General features: G+C 50.2%; 1 protein-coding gene across 2 annotated transcripts; it reads left to right on the plus strand.

Moving 5' to 3' along the window:
• Positions 1–293: 293 nt before the first annotated feature.
• Positions 294–8,283, plus strand: SNX20 (sorting nexin 20). 2 transcript variants are annotated; one of them, XM_063113240.1, is made up of 3 exons: positions 294–423; positions 1,878–2,029; positions 8,257–8,283. In XM_063113240.1, the coding sequence occupies exons 1-3, from the start codon at positions 294–296 to the stop codon at positions 8,281–8,283; spliced, it is 309 nt and encodes a 102-aa protein (XP_062969310.1). The 2 variants fall into 2 exon arrangements, with proteins under 2 accessions (XP_062969310.1, XP_062969309.1); XM_063113239.1 differs by lacking the exon at positions 8,257–8,283 and adding an exon at positions 3,180–3,848.
• The last annotated feature ends 1,831 nt before the right edge of the window (positions 8,284–10,114 follow it).

The following is a 10,114-nucleotide window of genomic DNA, read 5'->3' on the forward strand; positions in this document are numbered from 1 at the left end:
ACTTCATTTAAAATTCAGAGCAACTCGATGCTATAAGAATCATATCAATAAGAGAAGGATCTGCTCTGTGTTGGCGTGATCTGTCCAGCAAAGGGGCAGACCCAGGCTTGGGATCCGGCAGCTGAGCAGACAGCTATACAGGCAGCAGAGGGCTCAGTAGTGGAGCCATTGTTATTCCCTCTGCCTGCTGGCAGGGACTATGGCATGGATCCTAGACACCCCAGAAACCACTGCGAACCCCAACATGAGAGGGCACTCACTGTTCTCTCTTGTGCCCCTGGCAGCTTTGGAGCATGGCAAGTCCCGAGCACCCTGGGAGCCCTGGCTGGACAAGACCCCTAATCCAGAGCACGGCAAGGACCAAGCAGGAAGCACCAGCCACTGTCGCAGAACTCTCATGTCCAGGGCCTGAGAGGCACTTAGGTGGGCTTGAGGCTTGGGGCCTGACTGGGGGGATGGAGGTTCAAAGTACAAATGTGGGTCACTTCAATGGATGCAACGAGAGCCTCGCAGCTCTCCTAACTTGGGTTATCCCAAAGTAAACACTGAGGCAAGGATGTGCTGCAAGTTGCTTATCTGGGAGATGATCCTAGGGGACATGGCAGGGGAGTGGGAAAGCTAGGAAGGGAAGGCAGGAAGCCAGCATAGGGTATCAAGGAGCAGATGACTGCTGCAGGTAACAGGGGCTCAGTCCCAACGTGGGTCCTCTGGGAGACTGAATAGAACATATTCAGAGTTGTTCCAGCTGAGGGGCAAGGAAGTCAGGCTATTATCAACCATTCCTGTCCTGCATCAGCTGAGGGGTGCTCCTGAGCATGCTGCTATAGCCCGAGAGAGCCTTCAGGAGGAGGGTCATAGTTGTTTCTAGTGTTCCAGAACAGTGCAAAGGACGTGGCCCTGCACTGACAGTGTCTGCTACAGTGCCAGTTGCTGGAACAAATTTCTTTTCAACCATTCAAGATGCACCTACTGAATGCCAGCTCTGTTCCAGGCCCTATGCAGGGCACTGGGGAAACAGGAACAAATCAAACATTGTGCTGGCACTCAAGTTTGGTATGGAAACAGATCGGTGAAAAATAATTAGAAATGTCACAAAAACAGTTATAGAAACAAGATGGGACAAGATCTGACTGTGATGCCAAGGGGCTGTTGAAGTGACATGTGGGGTGGGTCGTGAAGGACACAGTGGAGAAGGGCTTCTGGGACCCAGACCCCTTGCAATAAAATGCACAATTATTTGCACAGTTTTGGTGGGGAAGGATTCTAAGCTTTCTTAAGATTCTCAGAGGGGCACAGGGCTTAAGTGAGGTTTAAGAAGCACCGTGTTCATTTTTCAGGCAGGGAAATAGGAGGGTCAGATTCAAGGCAGAAGAGTGGTGTGTTTGAGAAAAAGCACAAGTGGGAAATGGAACAAAGGGGTTTGGGGCCAGCCAGGCTGAGGCTTGTAGCTCCCTCCATCACACTAACGTGTGCTCAAGGAGTCCCCAGGATAACCACGGAGTCGGTGTCACAGGGGATGCAGAAATAGACAAGCCACAGTCTCCGCTTGTCAGGATAGTACGGTTTCACAATGGACAATCTGCAGGCTGGAAGCAGCTGATACAACATGCCCACACTGCATTTCACAACCAAGAAACCACTTGTGCATGAAGGGCTATTTGAGGTTGTCAGTGGGTGGGGTGGATTTAGCTAGGCTGGGCATAGTGGTCTGGTTGACACCTCGATTGGGCCTATAAATGTTGGGGTGGGAGGAGGGGGACATTCACCACTCTTCCAGAATTCTGATGTCCCATCCCAGAAAAACCCAGCCATCCCCCCAAGCCCTTGCCTCTAAAGCGCACTGATCTGGTGCAAATCCTTGAGTGTTGTCCTTCCAGACGCTCACAACGGCCTGAGCTCCAACTCCAGCATGACTACACGGGAGCTGCAGGAGTACTGGAAGAACGAGAAATGCCACTGGAAGCATGTCAAACTGCTCTTTGAGATCGCCTCCGCCCGCATCGAGGAAAGGAAAGTCTCCAAGTTTGTGGTAAGCCAAAATCCGGAAATGACAGAGCCCCTTTCACTGCCTCCTTCCTGGCCTTGGGCAAGTCTTGTGGAGCCTCCAGCTTTCCCAGTCAAATGAATCCCAATGAAATGGGTTGACACACTCTAACTCATAGAGTTCTTCTGAAGAAAATGTCCAAAGAGCAAGATTTCATGCTCAACATCTTGCTAGGGCCCCATGTTACCAGGTGTTAGTCATCTCTCTCTCTCCCTCACCAATTTTGCCATATCCTTGTGTCATTTATTATTTTTCTTTTAATTAGATCACCTTTTTAAAATAGTAAATACATTTATTTCAAAGAGAAATACTTTAAATGGAAAGCCAATATCACATGGCATAAAGAAAAAGTAATTATAAAGGTAAATACAAGGAGAGCTAAATGCTGTTATTAAATTCTAGCTGTTTACTGTGGCTGGTAGAAAGCTCTGTGTTTGGGGCCTGCTCTCTTTGTTAGATTAGAATTTTGGCCTGTGTTAGGGAGATGTTAAAGAGCCACCTTTCATTGAGACCAGGGTATTAACCACAGCCACCACTGAGTACCCACTGCATGGTGGGTACAGTTCCAAGTGGTTTCAGTGCATTAACTCATTTAATCCTCACCCAGTGAGGTAAATACTATTCCTATCTTCGTTTTATGGAGGAGAAACTGAGGCTCAAAGAGGTTAAATTACCAATCTAAGACCACACTGCTAGACCACGGTGGGGCCAGAATTAAAACCCAGGCAGTCTGGCTCCCCAGTCTACGCCCTTAGTTAGTATTCTCTTGAAAGAGAACTGAAAAGGAATAATTTTCTTGGTATCCAACATCATTGCCCATATATAAATGATTTTATATAGTACCTAAAACCAACTTCCAAGTGTTCCACAGTTGAAAAACCAAGCATCCCAGTCCAGAAAACCGAGGCCCAGGCTTGACAAGGTAAATTCAAAAGGGACCCCAGGTCCCCTGTGGGGCAGGTTCCCGTGCCCTTTCTCCTCCGAGATGCCTCCATGTCGCCGATGACAATTCAAAACAGAATTGCGTAGAAGGACAACCCATTTTCAGGGTCTGCTATAAATGACTGTCCCCCTTATGTTACTGGCCGGCGCCCCTTCAGGATGGAGTCAAAGGCTCGCTCTCTTTGCGCCCTAGATGTACCAAATCGTCGTCATCCAGACTGGGAGCTTTGACAGCGACAAAGCCATCCTGGAACGGCGCTACTCGGACTTCGAGAAGCTCCAGAAGACCCTCCTGAAGACTTTCCGAGAAGAGATGGAGGACGTGGTCTTCCCCAGGAAGCACCTGACGGGGAACTTCTCGGAGGCGATGATCTGCGAGCGCAAGCTGGCGCTCAGGGAGTACCTGGGGCTGCTGTACGCCATCCGCGCCGTGCGCCGCTCGCGCCCGTTCATCGACTTCCTCACGCGGCCCGAGCTGGCCGAGGCCTTCGGCTGCCTGCGCGCCGGCAAGTACCGCGAGGCCCTGGACATCCTGGTGCGCGTGGTGCCCCTGCAGGAGAAGCTCACGGCGCACTGCCCCCTGGCGGTGGTCCCGGCCCTCTGCGCCATGCTGGTGTGCCACCGTGACCTGGAGCGCCCTGCCGAGGCCTTCGCGGCCGGCGAGAGGGCCCTGCGGTGCCTGCAGGCCCGGGAGAGCCACCGCTACTACGCCCCTCTGCTGGATGCCATGATCGGCCTGGCCTACGCGCTGGGCAAGGACTTTGTGTCGCTGCAGGAGAGACTGGAGGCGAGCCAGCTCCGGAAGCCCACCCACCGGGGGTTCACCCTGAAGGAACTCGCTGTCCGAGAATATCTGTACTGAGCCAGCCTGGTACCCTCACGGGGCAGCTGGAGATATGGGGTCGCTGTTGCTTGGTGGGCTGTTTGGGGTTGATTTTTAATGGGAAGAGCCATTTGGAGCTCTCACTTGCTGGGTGACTCTGGACAAGCCCCTCCTCTGGTCCTCTGTTGCCCCATCTGTATTGAACAGAGATGTTGCTGGAACTCCTTGGAAGCCTCTGTTTGTGTCCTGTGTGCCTCAATGCCAGGCACACTTCATCTCAAAACCGCAAACCCAGTGACCAAAACTTTGAGGATAACATTGATCTTACCAATGCTTTTTGTGGGAAGCCTGAGGAGAGGTTTCCACTGCCCATGATGGACAAAGCTTAGTCCATTTCCTCTAAGACGGCTCCCTCCAGATGCCCTGGGTCTTTTTTTCTCTGCTCTCCCCCACACTCAGCATTGCTTACAAATATTCCCACTCATTATCATAACGTTCTAGCTCTTCGCCCTTAGCATGTAGACCCACCTCAGCGAAACAAAAGCTTGCCTGTTGTCCCTCAACTACAGCCTCTCCTCTCCCCTTTCCCTGGGTAGGGACTGAATGTTACTCTTTGAAGGGTGGCAGGATACCGGGTTAGGAAGCAATAATGTCATAAGATTCTATGATACAAGCCATTTTTAGCGAGGGAAGTTGCCAACAATTTCCCTCACTAGGATGATACAATGTGTGAAGTAGATATTCATTTATAAGGCAGCTCTGGGTTATGTAGACATAGCCCTATAGGGAGGTACTTCATGGGGCCTTTGGGTAGAAAACAGATTGAATCCTAATCACCTCCCGTTTTGAGGGTCAGTGTTCTGGGACCCCTCCGATGGATTGGGATGCTGTTGATTAAGGTCTGCTGTCAGGAAAGGACACCACAGGCCCCGGAGAGAAGAGGAGTCTGGACCAATGACCTAGATTCCACACAGGGCCTGGAGTTGATTGGTACAGGCTGGTTTTGGCCCAATATGTGTTTGAGACTGGAAGCCCCTGAAGACCTAACCATCTGGATGAGCTTATCAGGGTGAGCTAAAGAGGCTGCAACTTGGGGACACTAATATGGGACACCACTTAATGGCAGAGATTTGGCCCAGCAAGGCTGTAGACAGGCATTCACTAAACTGCACCAGAATCTGTTCAATAGCAACACCTTTTGGCAACCACTATACGGGCCTGATCAGGCTCTGTCCTGGAGGTCAGAAACAGACTGACATCTTCAGACAAAGATACTCCTCAAGTCTCTCAATGTACCCCAGGAGAACTTCAAGTGGGAGATACTGGACTTCTTGAAGAGCTGGACATATGGAAAATTAAAGTGTTCAGTGGAAAAATAAAAGCTGTGACTCTATTTGTAATGGTGAAGAAGATCTTACTGATTTTACAGGTTTTTAAATCAAATCTAAAATGTTCTCAACTGTAAGGTGCACCAAGTATTCACTAAGAAAAAATTCCCAACATGGGAAGTTTAATAGGATATTCCAGCAAAAATCTGGGAAACCAAAGAGTTAGATGTCCAATGTAAGGGTCAACACCCAATAAACCTACTATGCACACAGGGACACTGAGAAAATTTGCATGAATCAAATTTGGCACTGGTAGAGGGTGGGGAATCTCCTCTGAGAATTTGGACTGCAAGCTGGTACTTACCCATGTTTGGGGGCTTGAATACACACAGCTTGGTCCAAAATACCTAAAGCAGAGAGGTCATGTTAAAGCAGTCTCAGACAGAGGTGTTCCGGGTACCTGCCACTACAAATGCAAATTCTCTCTCAAAGAAGTCAATACCGATGCAGGCCAATAAGGAATGTAAGCTACCATTGAGTACAGAGGTTCTAAAATGTGAAAAAATATATACATTTCAAAATCACATATATATATGGTGTGCATGTGTGTGTGTATGATGTGCACCGACAAAGAGAATACCTATATAGGGTAGAAGGGACCTACAAAATCACATGGGGCAGTCCCCTATCATTACACCTGAAGACGGACTTATTCTGGCTTCCAGTAAAGGGACTGGCCACAAAGGGCAGCTTCAGGACTCCCATCTTGCCTCTTCCTGATGTCACTCAATGCAGCCCTCCCCAATTCTTCCAGTGGCCTTTGCCTGTGGGTCCACTGCTGTTTCTTCTAGCCATGCACACTGTGTCTTCTTCCACTGCAGGTTGTCCGATGGCCTGGGATGACCTGCCATGGCCATCTCCTCCTGGCATCTCCCATTTGCTGCAGAAGTCACAGACCCACTCATTTCCTGGGTTTCTAGAACAAGTCCTTGAATTCCTCAAGTCTCCTTCACCAGGAAGCTTTCCTGGGGGCCCACTATGACCACACCAGGGCACCCCATGTCCCTGTTTTCCTGGGCCCCCTCCCACTGAACTTGTATTACTTAATCCTTGTTTCCAGGGGACTTTGGGGTGGTGGCAGCTGGGACTGGACCCTCTTATCCTGACTCTCAAAAGCTAGGCCCACAGGAGAGGTGAGGAGGACCTGCCCTGGATACTCAGGATGGGTCCAGGGACCAGCAGCACAGGCATCACCTGGAGCTTGTTAGAAATGCAGCATTTCAGGTCCCGCCCCAGACCTGCTGAATTAGCATCAGCACAGCATTTTAACAAGATCACCCTCAGGCACCTTCTCCCTCCCTCCAAACCCCCCCAACCCACAGGTGATTTCTACCTGTGTACCTTAAACTTTGAGAAGGCCTATGTTGGACTGGCTTGAAGGTGCCTTGATAAAATCATCCACAGAACCCAGGCAGTCTGTCTTCCTGGAATCCTCCCCACCCCAGTCTCTCCCCACTGAGCGTGGGGAGCTCCATGTGGGAGCACCATACCAGCCTCCTGGCCACACCCACAAACCTGCTCTGGGCACTTGCTTCAGAGCCTGAGGGGGCTCCTTCTAATGAATCCCTGCTCCATAGCTGCTCCCTCCCGCTGGCGGTGACCCAGAGTTTAGAGGTCTCCCCTTTGGATGGGATCAGGCGTCCCTGTGAGACCCTATGCCCTGGGATGCAGGCAGGGCTCTAACGTGCCAAGCCCATCCGTGATTGAAAAAAGGCATGCAAGCAGCTGCCTGTGTGGCAAAAACCAGGACACCCAGAACCTTCCAAGCCCTGCTGTGTGACCAGGCTTCCCTCACAGCACTGCCAGCCCAGGTCTGCTTGGGATGTGTTCTCATCTCATTTTACAGATGCCAGCACAGACTCCTTGAGTGGTTAAGTGTCGGAAGTGCTGAAGGAGAGGGGAGGGACATGTCCCTCATCCTCTCACCCATAAGGGGCCTTAAAAGTCATTTCACTCTTCTCTGTTTACAGATGGGGAAATTAAGGCCTGGAGGGGTGAGATGGGGACAGCACAAGGACCAGACCTGGGACATCCACATCAGAGGGCTGTGCTCTGGATAGGCAGGGCAAACAGAATAATTCTGGGTCCAAATTCCAGGAAGCCCTTGGGGGGTCACCCAGCCAGACCTGAGGTGCGAGGCTAGTGTTGAGGCCCAGGTAGGGGCCGCTAGCCTGGCTTCTGGGCTTCCACCGGGAGACACAGTGCAGGGTGGGCTCGGTGGGCTCTGGCCCCCAGGCCTAGCATGCCCTCAGCTCAGCTCCCTAACCAGACGCCCCTCCCCGCAGCTGTAACTCTCCTCTGGAGTAGTAAAACCAGTTCCAGTTCCACCTGCTGGTAAGGGTGGCTGGGCTCCCAACACGTTCCCAGGGTGCCTCTGTGAATGTTTCCGCCTCCCGCCCCCCCCTCCCCGGTCACAGCAGCTGCAGAAAGCTGCCTTTCCAGAATCTTCCCGCATAGTCCTGCACCCATTCCCTTGGGGTCCCAGCAATGCTTCTCGCAGTCTCCTCTTACTTATGTAAATTTATTTGAAAAAGAAACTTCCTGTTACTACCTGAAATGGAAAATCAGAATCACTTGGTACAATTAGAAAGTAGCTATAAAAATAAACACAGTGAAACCTATCGCCGTCATCAACCCCGAACAGGACTTTGCCTGAGACAGGCCCTGAGTTTGAAGCTTCTGGTGGTCCTTTGTTGAAAGAGAGACAGACAGAGACAAAAAAAACAGAGAAACAAGTGTTAGAGATCTGTTATCACTAAGCTGAGACTTCCCTTTGATTTACTCAGAAGGATTGGAAAATACTGCAAAAGGAAGTAAGTGTCTGACCATGTGATCCCAATCATCAGTGTGGTCAGGGCATCCTCCCAGGACACCTGGGATCTCACCCAGGCACACTGGAGATATTGCTCCCTGCCTCTTGTCCCCACAGCCCTGGTGTCCTGGTCCCCAAGCTCTGTACTCAGCCTTGCTAGCTCTCTAGCTCCTAAGTCATGGGCCTGGTCTGGCCTCTGATTGCCCATCCTCTGCTTTCAGCATGCTGTGTGGGAGGGCATACACAGGCTCCAGCTCCTGACTTCACACCCTAATACCGAGTAAGACCCTCAAATGGAGGGAGTGTTCTGGACTGGTCACAGCCTGTACCTGCAGCATGTCTTCTGGGGAGTGTCACAACCCATCTAGCTGTGCCCGCTGCCATAAGAGCAAAAAAATACCCTCCCCCAAAGAAACCCCATGCTGAGCCACCCCTCAAGTCAGCACCCAAAATAGATCCTCTCACTAGCTATCCAGATCTACTCATTTTCTTGGTAAACAAAAATTGATGGCCTCTGGCTATGTCCCAAACCTTGTGAAGAGCTGGGGATACAGCAGTGACCAAGACAGACCCACACCCCGCACTTACAGGGTGACATGTCACAAGGCTGCTCACAGAGCAGGTGGAAGCTGGGACAGAACGATGCCCCTCAGCCAGGTGGTCAGACAGGATTCTCAGAAGAGGAGCTGATCAAAGGAGTCGCAGCGGATACAAAGGAGCCAGCCATGGTGGCAGCAGTGTGGAAAAGAGAGAATTTCAGGCAGAGGGAAAGCACAGGAACAAAGCCAAGGCAGCAAGCTCTTCTGTCCCTCGGGATCCGCAGTTTGGGTTTGCACCCCAAAAGTGGGCAGGCCCAGGATCCACCTGCCCTGATGTGTCACCCTGGCCATGCCAGCTGGGAGAATGGATTCTAGAGGCTGACAGAAAGAGTGCATTGGCCATCTACAGGGACTGGCTCATCACAAGGGGAATGATCTGGAAGAGCTTGTGTGTGGCGCATACGAACCCTCTGAGTTACAAGCAATACCCCAAGTTAACCTGACGAGGAAGGAATTCATTATCTGAAAATCCCAGGAGTAGACTAGCTTCTAGACTGGTTGTATCCAAGCACTCAAACTGTCATTGGGCCTGTCTCATGCTTTCGCTTTCTCTCTCGGTTCTGCTTTCCTCTGCTTTGACTTCTCTCTCAACAAGCTCTGTCCTCATGGTGACAAGATGGCTGCTGCAGCCCCAGGAACACATGCTCCTTTCTTAGCAACACCAGAGGATGCTCCGGTCTAGGGTTCTCATGAGACCCTCATCTGTGGGATGGTAGGACATCCACATGTCCTCACCTGAGGAGCCCAGGGAGGGCAGCCCCCGCTCCCACAGTGCAGCAACCAAGATTAGCTCACCCATCAGAGCAGAACAGAAATCACATTTTAGCATATGGTTCTGTCATCTGCTTTTTAAATTGTAACTACAAAGTTGTTTGAGTTCCTTATATATTCTGGATATTAATCCTTTGTCCGATGTATATTTTGCAAATATTTTCTCCCACTCTGTTGGTTGTCTTTTAACTCTGTTAATTGTTTCTTTTGCTGTGCAGAAGCTTTTTAGTTTGATATAATCCCATTTGTTTATTTTTTCTTTGGTTGCCCGTGCTTTTGGGGTCGTATTCATGAAGTCTGTGCCCAGTCCTATTTCCTGAAGTGTTTCTCCTATTTACAAGAAGAAAACAAACAACCCAATTAAAAAATGGGCAAAAGAGTTAAGTAGGTATTTCTCTAAGGAAGATATACAAATGGCCAACAGACATATGAAAAAATGCTCAACATCACTCAGCATCCGGGAAATGCAAATCAAAACCACATTGAGATACCATCTAACCCCAGTTAGGATGGCTAAAATCCAAAAGACTATGAACGATAAATGCTGGCGAGGTTGCGGAGAAAAAGGAACTCTCATACATTGTTGGTGGGACTGCAAAATGGTGCAGCTTCTATGGAAAATGGTATGGAGGTTCCTCAAACAATTGCAGATAGATCTACCATACAACCCAGCTATCCCACTGTTGGGAATATACCCAGAGGAATGGAAATCATCAAGTCGAAGGTATACCTGTT

Source organism: Cynocephalus volans, chromosome 10 (genome assembly GCF_027409185.1).
Source record: "Cynocephalus volans isolate mCynVol1 chromosome 10, mCynVol1.pri, whole genome shotgun sequence".
NCBI classification, from domain to species: domain Eukaryota; kingdom Metazoa; phylum Chordata; class Mammalia; order Dermoptera; family Cynocephalidae; genus Cynocephalus; species Cynocephalus volans.